Raw genomic sequence first — 22698 nt, 5'->3', positions numbered from 1 at the left:
TTTTTTTTTTACAGTATTTCAACAAATAAAGCAGGCTTGGTGAGCATAAGACACTTCTTATAAACATTAAGAACATCTAAATTATTCCAAACTTTTGACCGGTAGTGTACATGTTTTTGGAAGACAATTTGAGAAATTCTTTCCTGTACAAAGCATATACAAAAATGAGTTGTGAGTGATGTGTTGCTATGTGGGAGAACAGAAACTTCTCACAGGGCTATGACTCAGACTCTTGCATAGAAAAGCTCCATAATTTTGGCTATTACGTCTGTAGAACAAAAGCTGTAAGATTAGTTAAATGCCAAAATGTAATACTTAGTTTACAGGTTTGTTTAAAATTATATTCAACTTGACCTTTTATTTTCATTGTGATGAATGAATTTTCTTGTGACACATTATTTGGCTGGACTAAAGAATTACAATGTTTGTTTTGATTATATATAAAAAAGATAAATATATTTTATTTGCAACATAACTGGGAATTCCTGCTGAATTATGTAAACATCATAATGAGGCATAAACATGTTTTACATACTTTTAACAGTTACTTTTAATATACTGTGCACTAATAGTATTTTATTCTGATCAAGATGAAGGGTAAAAAGGGGGCAGACACCTGCCCTGATTAGTCCAGCTGTGTTCTCAATCACACATGCCTGTCTGAGATACGACCTTTGACCTCACTGCTAGGCCTCCTGGCAGGTGACCCCTGGCCCTGAAGAGCACGGCCTGTTTGGCAGGTGCTGCTCCAGACAGACAGCAGTGTGTTAGACACAAATGGCTCACACTGCAAGACCTAACAAGCCCCTTTCCAATTTCACATGCTATTTTGCTTTAACTATTAAGGGCATTATTGTCTAAATGACTGCCCTTCATGAGCTCTAATGTGCTTTATAATGGCTTGCAGAGCTTTGCACATGTGCAGAACTGCTTATGCAAGATCCTAATTTCACACAAGGGCTGAAACTAGTAAACCGCGCAACATTTGGACTGAATCTGACAAAATAATGCATAAAATGCATGAAATGGCCCATTTCTTTTAATCAAATCTGTTTTCTTGTTTCCCCTCAAAAGGAGTCTTTTTTTTTTTAAATAATTCTTTTCTGTAGCTCATATAGTAGACTGCTGAAATGAATTTAGTTGTGATAAAAATTGCACATGCTGCTTACTTGTTAATTAATAAACATTCAGAATTGAACTGAGAATGCTTTTAAAATGTCATCTCAGTTCCTGAACTGAACATATACTGTACATATACAAGACTTTCAGGTTATTATGAAAGAAAGGAATTTAACCAAAAGTCTTGCCAAAACTTGTGCAGGACTAATTCAATTCTCAGATTATTTTTATTTTATAAATGTTTTATTTTTATTTATTTATTTATTTATTTATTTTATTTATTTTATTTTATTTTATTTTATTTTATTTTTATTGGTGTCATTCCAATTCAACATCCTATGGTGTGTGGCCACTTTGACTAAAATGCAGATTTATTCATTGAAAAAACTAAAACAAACAAACAAAAACCACATTACTAAGCAATTAGTTACTGTAATTTAATTACTTTTCACTTGAAAAAATAAAGTAAGGGATTACTACTTTTTTCAGTAATTTAATTACAGTTACTTCTTATGTAATTGGACTTAATTCTATGTATATACTGTAGAGCACTATTTATATATAGTGGATTTAACATCAACATTTACAGTCTAACTTTAAAATGCATGCTTTTTATGTACACTTCATAGACTGTAGAACATTTATATACAATACATCAAAATTTAAAGTCTAACCTTAAAATGCATGCTTTTTATGTACACTTCTCACTTTAAATACTTTGGTGAGTTAATAATAATAACACTTTAGTGTCCAATTCTCACTATTAACTAGTTGCGTATTTGCATGAATATTACTGGGATATTGGCTGTTTACTATTACTTAAAAAGCACATATTAATGTCTTATTCGGCAAGACCTTATTCTAAATCTTTAATCCTACCCCATTCTTAAACTTAAACTTAAACTATTTTACTAAGTATTAATAAGCAGTAATTAGGAGTATTTTGAGGCAAAAGTCATAGTCTATAGTTAGTTAATAGCAAGAATTGGACCCTGATCTAAAGTGTAATCATTTACAGTTACTTGAAAGAATCAAAAGAACGGTTTCATGTCTATCCTTGCATCATTAACTTGTCGAGGTTGATATAGGATTTAGAAAGTAATTAGTAATAAGTAATTAAACACTACTACTTACTTAAAATACTACTTACAGCAAACATTTCTGTACTGTTTTCCTTCATTACATAAGCATGTACTTAATCACTTAAGACTTAATTTACTATAGTTTAATGAATAAAGTAAGGCCGAAGTTGCTTAGCACAGCATGGAACCACTCAACATGACATTCTGACATCTTTTGAGTCAATAGGTCTTTAAGAACAATGGAAATCTATTATCCTCCTCCGCAAATCACCCGCACACACGCTCTTTCATGTACACATCCCTAAGCAGCTGCGTCATTATGAAATTCTTTTGAACTTCACACTGAAAGTCAAATGCCACATGTGTCAGTGTTAGACACATGCATCCCAGCTGCTTTACAACCCTTATTTCATCCCCCTCCCCTCCCCCCCATATCCCCAAAATCCTTGACCCAACCTCTGACACCGTCCTCATCTTCAAGAACTTATCTCTGTGCTCCTGCTTCAATGGGAAGATAAAACGTTGGTACCTCAATGCTCTACTGCATTTCAACAATGATCTCACATCCTCTTTGGATCAGTCCTTGTTCGCTATGTATCACTAGACAGCTGATCAGTTGTGCACCTGGGAACAGGGAGTTGCCTCTTTTATAGAAGTTTCTTGCTTTCACTGCCATTCCGTACATTCTGAACATGTGGCCTTTTCTTTACTGCTGCCGAATAGGCCATGCTGGAACGGTGATGATTTAGGCCAATTTTCTAGGCTTAAATACCTTTCTTTTGAGGCACCTTCTGTCTATCTGTGATATTAACAGTAATCTGTGCTTCCCTCCAGATTGGTTCCCTCGTTTGATTGGCCATGATTACAGCTTGAACAATTTGAAACATTTAAAATGTGATGAGGCCTCAGCTGAGGTCTGGAAGTACTTCAGGTGGGCGTAAAAGAGAAAATGGGTGGCAGCTGTGAACAAGGGTGTGTTTACTTCTCTGAAGTTGAATTCGAAAACACAGTCGTCCCAAGACTACTATTGACATACCCAATTTCTGAACCATTACTGAATGTGAAGTATTAATCCTCAGGCCAGCATACAAATATTAAATGTACTTAAAACTGAAATATTAGGTTAATACATCATGACTTTCTTATCATATGAGTCTTTCATGAAATGTTGCACATTAAACGAATTGTAAAGCAAACAACTCAACAGGTTTAATTTTCACAAGGCATTACAAGCTTCAGATGTTTGCCACTCTTCCAATTTTCTTATGACCTTTGACCTCAGATAACTTGTACAATAATGTGACAAATATCACACAAAGCTATGTGTTCTGACGTTAACACTTTTGAAAAATATGTGCTTACTTGTATTGAATGTGCACTTGTAATATATAATAAAAAGTACTTGCGAGCACACTTTTATGACCATTTTAAAATTGCACTTTGTAATATCAAATGAAAATGTTTACATTAAAGTATATCAATAATTGTTTTAAACTTGTCGTGCTTAATTAAAATACTAATGTAATATTTTTTGTAACACCCTAATGCATTTTCATTTAATTGCAAATGCAATTAAGTGTCCAAAACATTACAGTCAGTTCACACTTAAGTGTATTATTTTAAAGTATATTATCTCCATATGGAGAACTCTTTTTAGAAGTATGCTTAAGTGTTTTTTTTTTTCAAATGAAAATATATAATTTGAATTACAATGAGCAAAATACGTACATCATCAGAAAAAAAAAACAAGCACAGTTAGATTTTGCATGTGTGTATTGTCACTCGCTGCCATTTCTACATTATGATGATGCAGATAATCAGAAAATGTTAGAAAAACAAGTAGACAGATTTTTTTTTCTTTTGTGTATTGTCACTGACTCTCATTTTTACATTGTGATGAACAGAAAAAAAAAAAGAAAAATTTTTTTTTTATGATTTGTACTGCCTACTAACAATTTAATCTACGATATAATCTAATTGAAGTTTTAAGAGTGAATTGAAGAAAAAACAAACAAAACAAAAAAGCACATATGATAAATATTTACAACTTGACTAATTAAATTTTTAAGCCAAAGTAATGACTTCCAAGTACATGTCGAAAAGCAAAAACACACACGCAGAAAGATAAAACACTCACACATATACATACATGGGGGTGTTACACATACAAACAAACATAAAGAGCCACAAAACAAATCTTTCCTAAAGAGGAAATGTATAGTCATCAAAATAAGGGTTAAATATGTTTATATCTCTAATTTTCTTGTTTTCTTGCAAGAGTTTGGAAGTTTCGCTTTTGGAATCAACAAGAAATTACCATTATCAAAGCCCAGTCAATGATGACACAGAAGTTAACTTTAATTACAATTTTAAAACAATCAATAAATTTAAATCAATTACCCATTTCTCATAGTCATTCCTGCAACATAACTATAGTTGATTACCTTGGCGGAGAAACAAATCATTGCTATTGAACACACTCCAGCTAACACAGATGCTTAACAATAAATCACACCAGACAGGACATGAGCTCAGAGAAAACAATTTATTTTTTTTTTTACACTGAATTATTGTAAGACCTACACAAACCTTCTGATTTATACAATCCTTTTCTACCCAGAGAAGAAAATTGAATCCTACAAAAAAAAAAAAAACAACATAATTTTGGTAATACCATGGTAAAATACAGTGGCACTGAATGATTACCATGCTATCTACATGTCACTCCCAGGTACCTCAAAGAATACCATAGTACATGTCCAAAAAGTGTATGCAAATACCCAGCTCGGGAATAATTGATGTATGGAAAGAAGTATTTCTTATGAAAAGCACTTCTAAATTAGATTAGTTCTGTGCACACATCAGTCTACAGCACTTACAACACCCATTCTTACTGTACTATTTGTCATTTGAAGGTTCAAGATTTGATAAAGGCATTACGAGAAAACAACAGCAACAACAACAACAGAACACTATGTGAGACACACCATGTACTTACTGAACAATCCACTTGAAGATAGTAAAGCTAAGTGTTTCGTGACATTTACCATACTAATTTTGCGTGATAGTGTTTTTGACCTCTGACTGCTGAACAAACCATGTGGAACTTACTGCTAATTCTCAGGCGATGGTTATGTGTGCATTACTAGTGTCCTTAGGTGCAGGTCTGAGAGACCGTAGCTAATGTTTGTTGACAGAAATGATTTCACTCCATTTCTTTTTCACTATCAATGCTCCATTAGATCCGTTGCCAAGGTGAACAAATGAGCAAACATACTGGTTGAGTGGACATTATCAAAAACAAAAGCAAACCGAAGAAGAGGCATTTAAAGACAAGCTAATTTCAAAACAGAATGCTTGTTTTTTTAAAATGACATTCAAAAATGTCTCATTCAAACACAACTATAATACTGTCTGGATTGAGCGTGGATGTGCTAAAAATGTGGAAGGAAGCATGTAATCGTTCACACTTACAGTCTGTGTTCTCATATTATAGGACATAGTATAGTCATATTAATAAGACGTTTACAACACAAACAAAGGACATAATAAAATGTCTAAAAATGGGAGGAGAAAGTGCAAATATTTTGGCTCCATGACATCATTTTCATCTTTTTTTTTTTTCTTAAGGAACCTCTTTATAATTTCTCAGAATCCTTTGTTGTACTCTTCCAGCAGTGAACAGATGCCTTCCCACTGTGCTTTGTGCTACTGCCTCATCTTCTGGAACTTTCCATCTTCAGACCAGACGACCTACTGGAAAACAGACAGTGTGGTGAGATAGGTGAGTGGCAAGGTGTCTCCGCTAAGCTTAGCTGGCCTACAGATGCGGCAAAACACAGCAATAGCGTGACAAGACGGCAGCATTCTTGAGATTATCTGCACTCATGCATGCACACGTTCACATATGTGCACATACATGCACCCTAGATCTTGTCTGCAATCTCTCACCCACACACACGCACACACAAAATAGGAAGAGAGATATAGTGCAAACAACATGTTGTTTCGGCATTGCGGATGTGTGGGCTTTGTCTGCGAGAAGAACATCTCCAGATGCACCAAACACATTCAAGATGATATGTTCGATGTCAGCTCCAATAATGCACTGACTTTATTTAAAATATGCAGTGCGTATGTGAGCATCTTAATGTGGATGGGAGGATGAGAGGCCATGTTTGTTCTCTTTGCAAACGCATGTGGGAAACAGATCCTTCCCCTGCGGCTGATGTGTAATTCTTTCTCTACTGCTACCTCCTTGTCTTGAATTCGCTCACTTATCCATTCTGCCTTTGAGGTTGGGACGTCTGACATTAGACCACAAATCATTAGAGATTTATGCAAATTGCTGCTTTACAGTTTAAAAAAGGTAATTTTCATAACATAAACCCTACATGCGGCACAAAGACAAGAGTATTTAGTTCACGCCATGTCCTGTACAGTGAAACATAACGGACTGATGTGCCGTGTAATTGGATCATGATGGCATTGGGAACAGGGACATTTGGTGTCCGCAGTTTGGGCCATAAGACTCCTTTTGGGGCTATCAATCAGAGAGAGTCTGAGGAACTGGGGAGATGGGTAAAGCGGACAGATTGCTTGCAGATGGCTGCTGTGGAAGGGAGTACAAGATTTCCAGTGAAGAACCCCCTCCTCTTCCCCATGGGGGAAGGGTCTGACAGGCAGAGGGGGGTCCCGGGCCCTGGAGAGTCCATCAGATGTGTATGTGTGTGTGAGGTCAACGGCAGGCATTTGGGGGTAGGGAAATGCAGGTGGGCGCTCAATCAAAAGGAATAGACCTGTTGTATCAGCTATAGTGAATTTACTACACACACAAACTTAAGTACAATGTTTACTTCAGTTTTTACACCAAGTTTAGTTTATGTGTACAGCCAAATACGTAGCCTCCAGTGCCTATGCGATCTTTCTCCAAAACTTATGACTGATAAAAACGTCTTAAAACTGTCGTTAAACTAGAGTTGCAGGTATGTCTTAACCCACTCACATAAGCATCCATCAATGCAAGCATTTATTGTTCCTTTTCGAGGGAACTTCGAACTGCGTCCTCTAGAGGTCGCTTTGGGGAACACCTTCAGCGTGACCGGTGTCTGAAGCATGCATCTAAACACGACAATAACATTGGCCGGCAACAGCCTATGACATCATTACCCGGCGCGATCACAGTATAAAAGAGCACCGGGAGAACACGTCATCCTCTTCTTCGTCTTCAGGACTTTTTTGTTTGAAGCGTGCATTCCGGTAAGAATGATTTTTCTTCTTTACCATGGCAAGCACTAGTAAGGCGTTTAAGAAGTGTGTGGATCCGTGTCCTCCATCTGTGAGTAAAACCTGAGCCATCTTCTCACCTCCATCCGAGAGTATTAACATCTGCTCTCATCTTCCTCCCCTTAATTCCCCTAAAGCCACCCACCTGACCGAGGTTAGGTAGGAGTCTCCTGCGCTTGCATTACAGTCTCTCATGCTGGACCTATGATGTTTTTGGTTAGTTTTTATGTCCCATAGAACTACCTACTGATGGTACAGACCCAAGCGCTCTTCAGACTTCGCCTTCAGATTAAATCCATGAGCTTGAGTCATGCGCGGGAGCCGTGGTTGGTGAGTATGATCCATTTCATCAACTCTATTGTTAGTTCATGTGAATTCACTAACTAGTTTTCTCCGCAGCGCTACTTGGACCTATGTTTTTCTGACTTTGTTTTAGGGTTAGGACCTCTGTGAGCACCTCCCCTGCTGAAGTCAGAACCCCTCGCTGTTGACCGATAGTGGTGATGTTCTCACCCGTCGGTCCTGGATCCAGGCTGGATGTTAGCCCTACATCTTCGGCTTCATGCCTACTGGACCACGCAGCCAAGTTGCTGGGCTTCTGCGGGAGCCTCCTTAGCCGTCAGGTCCCCAGTATTACGCTGCGACCTCAGGACTCACGGGTCCTCCATTCAGGTTGAGCATTTTTCGGAGTATAATGCTTCGTGACGTGCTCCCTGAGGTGACAGCTTCGGTTACCCCTTAGTAACAGTGTTTCTAAATCCATGCTTTGTTAAGTGCACACGCTAAGCTTCTGTGCACTTTCTAAATCCACATTGTGGTAAGTGTGCACGCTAAGCTTTCTGCGCACTTTCTAAAATCCTGTATGGTAAGGGTTGTGCACTGAGTTGGTTTAGGCCCCGGTTTTCACCTTGGGCTCCACTCAACTTATGTATCCCTGTTGATACTTTTCTGAGCAGGGTGTTGCTACCAAAAATCTGTCACGCCAGTTCTTTAAGCAAGCTCATTCAGAACTGGCGGTAGCACCCTGGGTGACAGGCTAGGGTCTGGTTTGGTTTTTAGACCCCGGGCCGTATCCCCTCAAAGGAATCTCTTCTTTTGATTCCAAGCCTTTGAGCTCTGCCCTAGGCTCGGGCTTCCCAGCCCAGCCCTTAACAGGTAAGTTGTTTAGGGTATGCAGCTCAGGCCCTTGGCCGAAGGAGATAATGCCACTGACAGCCGTCAAGGCATCCTAGGGGCAACTCCCCTGGCAATGGTAGAGTTGGTACTTAGTGCTCGACGTGATTTCTGACATGCACTCCCCTCAGCATGGCGGCATGGGTATACCGTTCATCAAAGTGACCTCTAGAGGACGCAGTTCGAAGTTCCCTCAGAAGGGAACATCTCAGGTTACGTATATGTAACCATGGTTCCCTGAGAAGGGAACGAGACACTGTGTCCTCTAGTTTCCTTGCCATGCTTCGGACGCAAGCTTCAGACGAAGAAGCGGATGACGTGTTCTCCCGGCACCCTTTTATACTGTGATCGCGCCGGGTAATGACGTCATAGGCTGTCGCCGGCCAATGTTATTGTCGTGTTTAGATGTATGCTTCATACACCGGTCACGCTGAAGGCGTTCCCCAAAGCGACCTCTAGTGACAGCCGTCAAGGCGTCCTAGGGGCAACTTCCATGGCTATGGTAGACACAGTGTCTCATTCCCTTCTCAGGGAACCATGGTTACATACATAACCTGAGACGTTTTTGCAGTAGTGTACGGTTCCTTTCTTTTTTAACTATGAACATCAGTCTAGGCGAGTTTTGCCACCTTGTGAACTGCCTTATTAGTGCAAATAAAATTCAAGACGTAAACGTGAGATGAGTATGAACAGTTAAAAAAAATATCAGTCCGCACACACAGTATGAATGATGATCAATTTTATATAACACACATTGTACGCATACCCTAGCACCTATAACAATTACCAACTTTATCCTGGCAACCTTAAGGATTACATTTCTTTTCAAGAAACATATTTATTATTATTTTTTATTTTTTTTACTGGCTGAAAATTTCTTCACAACCTGATAGGAATCAATAATTAAAGTGGTCAAAATATAAAATATATCTACTGTGGAAGCCTCAGGACTGAAATGTTTGTCCAATCAATGCATTTGATCCTATAGGATGTCCTACCGCTCTGTCAAACTATGTATTTGCATACCTCTGCACAGCCAATAGCGAGAGTTTAGGGCGGGGCTAATTAGCTGGCTGAGCCTGAGCGTGTTTAACTGGTGTGGAAAAAGAAACTCAGATTCCATTACAGAAGCGCAAGCAAAATTTGAAGACTTGCCAAAATGCACAGAGAAAGACACTGGGGTAAATCAAGGTTAAACACTGGCAGTGTTTTTACAAGATGGAGGAATTTAATGTAATGTTTGGATTTCAATTGATATTACATACTTGCACAATTTCGTCTGGACAGGTAAGCTAAACTTCAAGCTAATAGTATTCATAACGTATTGTTGAAAGTATCCTACTTTTACCTGTCACTTTTATAGATCTGTAAGAGCTGTGGTGGTAATGTTTGAGTTTTGGGCTAATAATGCATACAATTTTATTATTGAGCAAATATATAAACAATCAGTGCTCAATCAGTGCTTCATTATGATATTTTCAGTCAGATTTGGCAGGAAATTTCAGATTTACATCATTTGTCCTTGTATGTCCTAAGGTAAAGAATAGAAGGCCTGGCTACTATGGCATGGAATGCAGTATGCTACTTACTTGCTCAAACAACACATTTATCATCTTTCTTATTGATGGCAGTGGGTCTTGAAGTGGAGTGACAGACCTGCCATAAAACAGTGCAAATAAATTGCAATTTTATGTTTTAACCACAGGTGGTGATAGAGAGGCCAAAGCTTTAACTTCCTTAACTACATTTTTCAGTAGCATAATAACTACGCTATTTTCAAAATACTGTAGTCTTTCAGTAGCAAGCTACTTTGTCCAACAACTATTACAATGAAAACCATGATTTGCTTTTAATGTCAGAATGTAGTGTGCCATAGCTTTACAGGAGACTAAGGTATTGCACACAATCTTAAATGGTATTTTCTCTGGAAAGTCTGGTTAATTCTAGTGAATCAGTTTGCACATGTAAATTAACCAGTGAAAATTATTTATAATTTCGAGACCCTGCAGAATATACTTCTGCAGCAAAACTATTAACCAAAAATTATCAAAAAGTTGGGTAAATGTGACTGCTTACCTCTATGTTTTCTGTATGCTACCTTTACCTCCATTCCTTTCAAACATAGCTAGTATTTGCGTGGTCACAACTTTTATAGCTATGGTGTTGCGGGTGCGGTTTTGGGGCAAATCTGAGAGTTTTTCTTGTTTGTCCGTTAGAGTGGAGAATTCTTTTAGCTCTCAGTGTCTGTGTACTCATTCTCCTCAAAAGCCCAATTCCCTTCGGTAATTAACAGGCACCAGAAAAAGGGTCCACTTTGGCCTCTACTCTTTCAGAGTGGTAAAGTGATGAAATGACTGTGCCATTAAGGACACAAAGCCTCTCCCTGCTCACCCCCGTCCCCCTCATCTGATAAAGGCCAGGGAAACCAGATCCAGTTTGTCTGAGAGCTGCCTTACCTGACTGCTGATCTCTGATTAGGCCGAACATTGGAGACCTGGAACGGTAGACTAGTGCCCGGTGGCAGAAAAGGTGTGCAACAAGGTATTACTGATGCTGATTAAAAAAAATTATTTCTACAACATTAAGAAGGGTACTACAAATATTCTGCAAAAATCAGGGTTATATACAGAACATAGTGGTTTCCAATAATGTGGAAAATAATTAACAAGATTGATGGATTTTCTGATGGAAAATGGCCATTTTTTTCTTCTTACATACTCTCAGATTTGCAACCTGCATTTTTGGATCACAACCCATTAGTTGAGAAAAAAAATACTGAGCAATGCAAAACAGAGGAAATTGAAAGCAAATGCTATAAAATCTGAACATACGATAAACCTAAGTTAGACTTGTGCTTGTATACAAAAGGCTACAGAAAAGAAGGACACTTTTAAAAAAAGCGAGGGCGATTCACTCCCAGTCAGTGCCAAACTTCCCAAGCAAGCAGTCTGCTTCCTTTTTTACATACTCCATAGAAAACATCACCATGATGTCATCCATAATTATCGTAAATGACTAAGATGCAACAAATCAGTGTGTCTGCAACATTCTCCAAGCCAGTTGCTTAAAGCTTCTTGTTCACAAGGCTAATGGCATGCACACACAAAGCCTCTTTCTTACACCAGAAATAAGAGTCGAGAGCGAGTCGAGCCTCACGTCTGCTGTCAAAATTAAAGCAAACAAACTGACATTTTCCAGCTCACTAAAACTTCTTCAGTCTGACATTTACTTTTTGTCCATCTTACAGTAACTGGGCATTTTTACCACTGAATGCTTGAAAACAATTCAGCGGCATGCATGCTATCTTAAATATGCTTCTAAAACACTTTAAACTGCATTAATGAGAGGAAGTACCAAAATAAGTGTTACAATGCACTAGTAGAATCTGTGGAAATGTGCAGAGCAGGTGGGTCCCATATAGTGATATTAATCCTTAAACAATTAGCCTGGAAGGATGGCCCACCCTTGCTTTAAGAGCGCTCTTAATTTCCAACAAAGACATAAAAGCCAAGCTGCGCATAACAGGCTAATAATTAGTGTATTTAGTCCTGAGTTTCTTGCATATAATGAAAAGAATGCCTGTACAATAGATTTCACACTTTTTTTTTATGTGGGACATCACTACAGTAACTCCAAGCAACTACACTTTAACTGTCTTCATTTCCCAGCCAGAAAAGGATGAAGTGAGTCAATGCAAACTGGTAGTGTCTTTTTCTGTCACAAGTTTGAGGCATAAGTTGGTGCTTCAACTAGCAATTATAGTGTCTGTGTTTGAGAGGTCTAGTGCTGACCATTCAAAGGAGCCAATGGTTTTAAAAAGCTGAAAAGAAAGAACTTGAAAATTGAAGACCATGATTGTGGTCTTTACCAAACAAAGTGTAAACTAGCTCCATTGCAATACATTGCAAGAAGAAGAAGAAGAAGAAGAAGAAGAAGAAGAAGAAGAAGAAGAAGAAGAAGAAGAACACACAGAAAACGAACTTAAATTTGATCAGTCTGCTTTACTTGTCTTAGCTGGTATGGTTTGGCCGGTTTTGGACACTGTTGAGCTGAAGGCCAACTTGGACTGCCTGAATGACCAACTAGACCACCCTAAAGGCCCGGATATACTTCAAACGAAATCGAAGAACGAACTGATATGACGTCATTTCGAACAAAATCAGGCCGAAACGAAGTTCGTTTTGAGTTCGTTTCGGCAGTTTGAAACAGCTCACCAAAGCGAATTTTCTGGGGGAGTTCGTTTTGGCTCCTAAACACCTTTGAGCTTCCATTGGTTCTTGGCGGTTACGCAATCGGAGGGTGTGTTCTGAAACCCCACCTTCTTTGACGTGCGATTTTTTTTTCTCCCGGTTCGTTTCTCATTCAACGGAGGTCAGGCAGGAGAACAACATCTCCTAGTCACTAGTAACCTGAACACACTGGAGTGTCGAATAGCTGATCTGGCACAAATATATCCACACCTGGAGACCCGGAGTTATGCAAAAAGTGACGTAGAGAATCATTCCAGACAAGTTTTCCAAAGCCATGAAAAGAATGAAAGGAAAGAGTAAAGATATAAGGTAGTAAGTACCAAATACATGTGTTTCAAATAAATGTTACACCATACTGCTGCTGCTGTTGTTCTTTCAATAAGCGAATTTAAAGGGTATACAATAAATGAAATGCCAAACGAACATACAATAATAAACCTTTGTTTTTATCAAAAGTAAATCATGACACCACATAAAATATAAAAAGATGTAATAATTTATCCAGTTTAATAAAATAAATGAACACTAATAAAATAAAGTAACAAACTGACTCCAATATTTTTTTCCACATCATGCTAAAATTTTCAGACTATGAGCCATCACACTTCCTATAAAGGACTGATTATGGAAATGGAATGGTTCTTTTGTATTGCAAACATGATACTTGACTCTGAACTGCTGCCAATCATTATTCTTTTGTCTATAATATTCTGACCATTGGTGCCCGTCTCACACCTAGATTGCCTACACTTCATCGTTGTTGTGTTTAGGCCATACGCGCGAGTAGCGCGACACATATTTAATCTAAACCCCGCCTCCAGCAGTGCGGGGGTGTCGGGAATGTTCGGAAACAGTATACCGTCGCTCAGCCTTTTCAAACTTCTTTTTGCCCCCAAACGAAGAACGAAAACGAACTTCGTTTGAAGTATATCAGGCCCTTAAGCCAGCAAAGACCAGAAAACTAGCTTAGGTTTTACATGATTTCTACCAGGGACAATATCTACAACTAATGTGGCTACTGTACAAGTTTTCTCTGATTTCCTTGTTCTAAATATAATAAACTTACATTTACATCCAATTACATGTTAAATTGCCTTTGTGCAAAATTGACTTTCTGATATTTTCAAATAAGGACAAAACCGTAAGTAATGCAAGTTTTGCGCTTGCTGCACTGGGGAAAACACACACATTAAACAGCACACACATCTGAAGAGCCACAATAAACCATGTGCTTATGCGATTGTCTGAAGCACTTAATATAAAGCATCATCATGTTTTAGGTAGCTTGGTTCTTGCACCTTTCCTGCAGCAGATCACAGCTTTTGATTTCATTTATAGCAAGAAATTAGTATAGTATTAAGTAAATATTGATGCTGATCATTCGACTGATATGCTGCCTCAGAAGCCTGTCCGAAATCAGTTTAATGATGTACCATTGTGCTCAAACCCTGGCTGTGAAGTCGTTGCCCGTTTGGACAGAGAAGAAGCAAGTCAGCTGCTATAATGAGACTGGCAGAATTCCACAATGATGCTTCAGTCATAAAGTGTACAATAAAATGTAAGTAGCTAAATTACTAAACATTTAATATTTGATAGCTGTTTAACTATAGAAATGTTAAACGACCGACATCAATCAGGGATTGGGAACTAATAAACTTTGTCTAATTTTGCTATTTTGAACTGAAACATTACATTTCTGTAACGATTCGTGTAATTCAATTCATGTAAGACAATGTAATTCGTCAATGTGACAAGACAAGAAATATTAACAGTTATTTTTAGCACAATAGGCATAAGATTAATAATGAATGTGAACATATTGTTGATGAATTTAATAAATGCCAACAGTAATTCACTTGTGTAAGAAAACCTGTTTTATAAAGTAAAGAGCACTATCAACATTTTTAAGACATAATTCTGGTGTCTCGATTGCAGTAACTGCAAGTACAGTATTGTAACTAAATAAATTATGTTACAATTTGTCAAACATTCATTGTCAAACAGCCACAGCCAGATGAAGGAAATGTCTATTGGCTCTGATTGCTTCGTAGATATTTTGGCAGCGCATGGTCCCAAATTGCAACTACATCAGACTCATCAATTTTACTTCCAGTACACTTCAGCGACAAGACATAAAACTGTCTTTTTGGAGAAGCTAGGCCCAATTCATCAACCCTCGAGTGTGTACACGGGAGGGGGGTGTTGAAAAGCAAACTCTTTGGCTGTGGGTAGGAGAAGCCCCCTCAGCTCTCCAAACGAAACAGCTGTTTATCTTGGCAGTGCTAGTCACGGTCCACTGGGCATGACTTTCTGCCCGCTCCCGGCCACTGTTTTTAGGTTGAAGTGGGCAGCGCCAGGGTAAACACATGAGCTCAGCCCTCGCTGGGACCTTGGTGGGTCTCTGCTAGGCTACCAGAACCCACAAGCTAGGGTAAACAGCAGCTACTCGACTAATAACAAGGGAATCCCGCTGGTGGGAGAGCGAGCTGGCAAGAAACGGTGCTAGTGGGCTAGCGAGCCTGTCATCAAACGCTAAACACCTAACTACGAGCAAAACATTATGTCTGGCAAAAACAGACCAAAGTCAGACGGTGAGCATGAAGGAGCGAGAGAGTGACTTGTCATCGTGCTATGAGACAGAACATCTCTGCTTTCTGCTCTGCGTCTCTGTCTCCGACACGGTAAAAAAAACACAAAAAAAAAAACACGAATGAGACCGTCTCGGTCTCAGAGCTATTACAGTTGCAATCATTTCAAATAAACAGTCATGCTTCCAAATAAGTGTGTTTTTTTTCTTCTTCTGTGGCTCTAAAGAAAATGTCACTGAAGACTACCACTAATCAAATGTGAAGTAAATGGTGCCACAAAGTCTTATTCAAACCAATTATAAAGTTGCGCATGACTTCTGAGCGTCTACACACAGGAGCCCAATGAATTAAACCTCACGCTGTAATTTAGCTAAGAGAAACAGGTGGGTCTGGACACACAGAATTATAGCATTTAGATAAATAATTTCTCCCCTTAAGTTCCACTTTAGACAACCACAAACCAGAGGAGGCCGATATGGAGAAGCACATCAGGACTAATATTAAAACCACACTTTCCTTCTCATAACCCGGTAATATACAGCGAAGTCATGACAGCGCTATATTTTTTTGCGATATAAAACGGAAAAGAGAAAAAAAGTCTGGGGTCGTCACTCCTGGTGGTTATTTTGGAAACTGTATTCTCCTACTAGATTTAAGAGGTTGGAAACATTTTACAGTCCTACTAATGCACTTGTCATTGCTTATCTATGAAGTAGAACAAACGATGTGTTCGAGGAGAAGCGAGTAACTCCAAACCTGCAACTTTTGTCCAACAAAAGCCATTAGACGGGATGCCTCCTTGTAATAAGTAACATAAGTAGCTAGTCTTTTGGACTGTGATGGAGTGGCAGAACTTCTGGTGCAGCTAATGATGGGATGGAGCATTATTTTAACTCGATCAGCAGAGGATCAGGTGGATTTTGGGCTGCCGCACCATCCGGCCTAGTTATCTGAGGGTAGAAGTTGCTTCCAACTCAAGGGTCAAGTTTTGGCTGTTTAACATGGCCCACTTAGCTAATCTAACCACTCCATTCTGGGGGCAAAAATAACATTTATTTAGACCTTTTATAGTATATTTATATAGAATCAGCTCAGGATAGTCAGTAGTCAAAAGCTTTTCAGTATATCAAAATCATGAAAATGTTTGTTAGTCTCACTAATAATGAAGAAAATTTACCTTTTAGTTAAAACACTGTTGATGAAAATATAGTGGAAAATAATATTGCATTAGATTACAAATGCTTGTTTGTTACCAAATAATACATATAATTTTTGCACTTTCTTGTCAACTAAAAAAAAAAAGAAAAATAAATCTAGAACTAAGTGCATATGAGCAAAGATCCATATCTTCCTCACTCAGATGATCGCCGTTCAGGCTCTAGGGGTTGAATGTAAATTTTCCATTTTACATTACTCTCCATAATTATGTCACTTTCTTTGTATCTACTGTCCATACTATTCACCGAGAATAGTTCCCTTCTGACTCAATTACACACAGCACCCTGACTACAGTGTAAAACTATGATTAAAGTAATCATCTATTGAATTTAGCTCACAAAGAATACATGCGCACACAAAAGCAGACACAATGTGGGTGGCCATAAGGATGCATCATTCGTGCCATCTCCATCATAAAAGGGCAAGGCATATATTGTTCACTACAATGCTTGCACTCTATTAATATTGTTAATATATTATAATTTCTGCTCTCTGCAACTGCTGAGGCAAATGTTAGTGCGAAAGCAATTAGTCAGGCCTTACTGAACAAATTTGTCCCTTGCCTTGTCCCCTGACTGCTGCTTGTAGTGCTACCTGCAAATAAGAAGAACATACAAGAAACATGTTAATAATAAGAAAAGAATCTGACTAACATGTTTTCCCGACATTTTTCCAGTAGATAGGAACTACTGACTCTTACAAAAATATCACTGTGTCAGTATTTGACTCATTTTGTACAGTCACTGCTGTTTGGGGTTTGAGAATGTACACTAAGCCCATTTCCACCGAGAAAAAAAAAGTGACATAAGTGTGTATAAAGAACACTGAGGTATAAAATTACAGTTGTGACATTTAAAGTCACATTGTGTGTTATAAAGTCATATTGTTTGACATAAAGTCACAGTTATGAGAAATTAAGTTGCAATTTGCAGGATATAGTATTACATTGTAATAAATAAAGTCCCATTGTGAGATATAAAGTCGTATGGTTTCACATAAAGTAGCAAATATGACAAATTAAGTCATACTTTGAAAGAATTAATTCACATTGCGAAATATGAAGTCACATTTTGAGATATAAAGTTGCAATTATGAGAAACAAAGTAGCAATAAACTGTTTTCAACTCGGAGTCTGAAATGGGATTCTATATTTAACAGAAACCGAAAGAAAGTTCATGACTTTCTCCAATCTTATGGAAACTTACTGTTAAGAAATTGTGCATTAAGAATATGCATCAATCATGTAACACATACATAATACATTGTGTTTTGGCTGGTGTCAGTTTGACGCCAAAAAGACACAACGTTACTGTTTTGGATAACAGTCATATTTGTAAAAGAGTACATTTGTATATTGTGATAATGTAATAATAATATGTTGTAAAGATATGCTTTAATAATATCGGTCTACTGGGTTTTGAATTAAAACTAGAAAAAAAAGAAAAAAAAGGAAACTGGTTGGAAGTTGGTAGGAACACCAACTTTCATTGTGTATTCAATGAAACAGGAAGTGTCAAGGGAAATTAAGTAACTTCCGTAATAACGTCACAAAATGTGACTCCACCAAATCACAACACCACCACTCCAGCTCCTTTAGAGTACCAAATCTAATCCATCACCTGTTTTTATATCTTAAATGCATAAAAAAAACTGCACACCCTCTTTATTGACTCCTAGGCATCCTTTGAGTTCTTGAAGGGAGATGGTCTTGTCCTTGTTAAGGTCGCAGTAGTCGGTGAACTTGCGGGCGCATCGTTTAGGTTTGGCTTTCTTCTTCACATAGCGCTTGAAGGGCTTCATCTCCTTCTTGTTGATATTGTGACTGCCGTTATTATCCAGCTGGGCAAAGTACCAATGAACCACCCGTTCCTCCAGTGTGTGGCTTGGGTCAGGCTCAACAAACCTGGAGCAGAAACAATCCCAGTTGGAGGGGTATACTGTATAGTACTTTCAAAACATATTTTCCATTTAAGATTTTTTGTTGCTGTTTGATTAATTTGAAAGAGAGAGAAGACAGATAGCAAATGGCTAGGAGAAGAGATACAGATAGTACTATACTTGGGCAGTTTCAAATTTCTTTTATGAAATATTAAATATTATGAATGAATGAATGAATAAATAAAATTAAAATTAAATAAAATTTTCATAGAATTATATTGTGTTCAGACTCAGAACTCATAGGATCCTTGGCCACATATAGGCACTAGAATATCAGAGAGACATGGGAAGTTGTGGTGGGGGTCAAGCCTAATTCATCATTGTGCTGGGACATTTTGTATAAAAAGAGACTACTCATACTTTTTTGTTTTTTTTGTGATGTAATGTAAAAATCTAGTTAATCAATGCTGGTCCTATCAAGACTAGACTTGTCTTTGGCTCATGTCTTGAAATAATGACAGTGTTTTAATGCAATATTGAAATAATAATAATACAAAATAAGCACTTAAAAAGCTATTCCTCAATCAAGCCATTTCTCAGAATATTGTTTCTTATAATATTTATTGTAATAACATTACAATTTTCTTAAAATTATACAAATTTATAAACATTTATGAAACAATTTTTGCTGTTAGACAACAAATTTGTAAATAAGACATTAGTTTATTAAATTCTTACCTCCCACCACCAGAGGGGGTTGGTGAGTTGATAGCCTGCACCATGTCAGTAGTAAGGGCATCCAACAGGCTGGTTATGAATTCCACTTTCTTTCCCTCTGGACATCCTGTAACATTTAAAGAAAGTCTGGTATAACCACAAGCATTCCCATTTAGGCTTGCAGCAGAGATATTTCAACATTAAAATATTCTCAGACCAACTTGTTTTCAACTATGCTCACAGTTAGCGAGGGAAGTATTAAGCCGTCCCAATGAAAAACAACAATGCAATATGGTTGTATTTCTAATATAAGTCACATTTGATCTCGGTCTTAACATGTTAGCAGTTCAAAGACCCATGCATAATCAACATAATATGCAGAGCAAAAGATGTTAGCATTTCCAAATGCTTGAGCGCACATGTGAAATGTAAAGTAGCAAATAAGGTAGAGCGACAAGGTGACGAGGGCACTTTCACAGACCACCGCAGCCCTGTTAACTTTTATGACACATTGCTGAACACCTTGGGTAGCACATGTTTAACTGTCCCAGATGCTTGGCTGCAATGGTGTGCTCGACTTGGGTCAATGTTTCGGCCTTAATTGTGTCTCTTAAAGAGCAACTTAAAACAGGAGTATGCAATAAATTAATCTCAGTTTACATTTTCACTTTGGTTCATTTTCGTTTCCCCAAGCCGTACCCTCTACCTCAGTTCCACTAACTTTCTTGATTTTGCTGGCTCAAGGCAGTATGGGAGGTGGGGCCCTGTGGCTCACCAGGTGACTCCAATTAGTATCTGTACGGTTTGGACAAGTGTGATGAGTGATGACGTGCCGGCTCAGTGCTTCTCAGCCTAAGTGTTAAGTCAGAACATATGGAATCAGACTCATCTTGACAAACTTCCCATACGGTTTTCGGCACATGTAGACTTCATAAAGACAGCTTGTTGGAAGCCCTGATGTACCCAGACAGCAACATAGTGTTGGCCCAGATCCGGCCCACATCTGGCCCATGTGAATATATTGTGATAATGTAATAATAATATGTTGTAAAGATATGCTTTAATAATATCGGTCTACTGGGTTTTGAATTAAAACTAGAAAAAAAAAAAAAAAGGAAACTGGTTGGAAGTTGGTAGGAACACCAACTTTCATTGTGTATTCAATGAAACAGGAAGTGTCAAGGGAAATTAAGTAACTTCCGTAATAACGTCACAAAATGTGACTCCACCAAATCACAACACCACCACTCCAGCTCCTTTAGAGTACCAAATCTAATCCATCACCTGTTTTTATATCTTAAATGCATAAAAAAAACTGCACACCCTCTTTATTGACTCCTAGGCATCCTTTGAGTTCTTGAAGGGAGATGGTCTTGTCCTTGTTAAGGTCGCAGTAGTCGGTGAACTTGCGGGCGCATCGTTTAGGTTTGGCTTTCTTCTTCACATAGCGCTTGAAGGGCTTCATCTCCTTCTTGTTGATATTGTGACTGCCGTTATTATCCAGCTGGGCAAAGTACCAATGAACCACCCGTTCCTCCAGTGTGTGGCTTGGGTCAGGCTCAACAAACCTGGAGCAGAAACAATCCCAGTTGGAGGGGTATACTGTATAGTACTTTCAAAACATATTTTCCATTTAAGATTTTTTGTTGCTGTTTGATTAATTTGAAAGAGAGAGAAGACAGATAGCAAATGGCTAGGAGAAGAGATACAGATAGTACTATACTTGGGCAGTTTCAAATTTCTTTTATGAAATATTAAATATTATGAATGAATGAATGAATAAATAAAATTAAAATTAAATAAAATTTTCATAGAATTATATTGTGTTCAGACTCAGAACTCATAGGATCCTTGGCCACATATAGGCACTAGAATATCAGAGAGACATGGGAAGTTGTGGTGGGGGTCAAGCCTAATTCATCATTGTGCTGGGACATTTTGTATAAAAAGAGACTACTCATACTTTTTTGTTTTTTTTGTGATGTAATGTAAAAATCTAGTTAATCAATGCTGGTCCTATCAAGACTAGACTTGTCTTTGGCTCATGTCTTGAAATAATGACAGTGTTTTAATGCAATATTGAAATAATAATAATACAAAATAAGCACTTAAAAAGCTATTCCTCAATCAAGCCATTTCTCAGAATATTGTTTCTTATAATATTTATTGTAATAACATTACAATTTTCTTAAAATTATACAAATTTATAAACATTTATGAAACAATTTTTGCTGTTAGACAACAAATTTGTAAATAAGACATTAGTTTATTAAATTCTTACCTCCCACCACCAGAGGGGGTTGGTGAGTTGATAGCCTGCACCATGTCAGTAGTAAGGGCATCCAACAGGCTGGTTATGAATTCCACTTTCTTTCCCTCTGGACATCCTGTAACATTTAAAGAAAGTCTGGTATAACCACAAGCATTCCCATTTAGGCTTGCAGCAGAGATATTTCAACATTAAAATATTCTCAGACCAACTTGTTTTCAACTATGCTCACAGTTAGCGAGGGAAGTATTAAGCCGTCCCAATGAAAAACAACAATGCAATATGGTTGTATTTCTAATATAAGTCACATTTGATCTCGGTCTTAACATGTTAGCAGTTCAAAGACCCATGCATAATCAACATAATATGCAGAGCAAAAGATGTTAGCATTTCCAAATGCTTGAGTGCATGTGTGAAATGTAAAGTAGCAAATAAGGTAGAGCGACAAGGTGACGAGGGCACTTTCACAGACCACCGCAGCCCTGTTAACTTTTATGACACATTGCTGAACACCTTGGGTAGCACATGTTTAACTGTCCCAGATGCTTGGCTGCAATGGTGTGCTCGACTTGGGTCAATGTTTCGGCCTTAATTGTGTCTCTTAAAGAGCAACTTAAAACAGGAGTATGCAATAAATTAATCTCAGTTTACATTTTCACTTTGGTTCATTTTCGTTTCCCCAAGCCGTACCCTCTACCTCAGTTCCACTAACTTTCTTGATTTTGCTGGCTCAAGGCAGTATGGGAGGTGGGGCCCTGTGGCTCACCAGGTGACTCCAATTAGTATCTGTAAGGTTTAGACAAGTGTGATGACGTGCCGGCTCAGTGCTTCTCAGCCCAAGTGTTAAATCAGAACATATGGAATCAGACTCATCTTGTCAAACTTGCCATACTGTATTCGGCACATGTAGACTTCATAAATCCAGCTTGTTGGAAGCCCTGAAGTAGATTAGCCCTGAGTTTGTTTGTTTGCACTAGCATGATGCTACAGGTAGGTCTTGTAGTGGAATTTGGCCTGTGGAAATGGTTGTACATCTATCCAAAAGTTCTTTTTTCTCCATTCCTGTGTTGAAAGGATGAAACCAAGATTCTTTGTTTTGGTGCCAGGTAGCACTCAAG

At 38.0% G+C, this 22698-nt stretch overlaps 1 protein-coding gene across 12 annotated transcripts in view; it reads right to left on the bottom strand.

Moving 5' to 3' along the window:
• Positions 1-3959: 3959 nt before the first annotated feature.
• Positions 3960-22698, bottom strand: part of smoc1 (SPARC related modular calcium binding 1) — a 64074-nt gene continuing 45335 nt past the window's right edge. For all 12 annotated transcript variants that reach the window (XM_016455043.1, XM_016455044.1, XM_016455046.1 and 9 more), the window contains 4 exons: positions 21593-21698; positions 20635-20879; positions 17280-17310; positions 3960-5957 (listed from right to left, as the gene is read on the bottom strand). In XM_016455043.1, the coding sequence (XP_016310529.1) occupies positions 5918-5957; positions 17280-17310; positions 20635-20879; positions 21593-21698 (422 nt within the window). In that variant the 3' untranslated portion in view covers positions 3960-5917. The remainder of the gene's footprint in view (positions 5958-17279; positions 17311-20634; positions 20880-21592; positions 21699-22698) is intronic.

This window comes from Sinocyclocheilus anshuiensis, unplaced genomic scaffold, assembly GCF_001515605.1.
Source record: "Sinocyclocheilus anshuiensis isolate Anshui unplaced genomic scaffold, SAMN03320099.WGS_v1.1 scaffold167, whole genome shotgun sequence".
NCBI classification, from domain to species: Eukaryota; Metazoa; Chordata; class Actinopteri; order Cypriniformes; family Cyprinidae; genus Sinocyclocheilus; species Sinocyclocheilus anshuiensis.
Note: the sequence above shows the minus strand (reverse complement) of the source record. Positions and strands in the feature narration are given on the sequence as shown.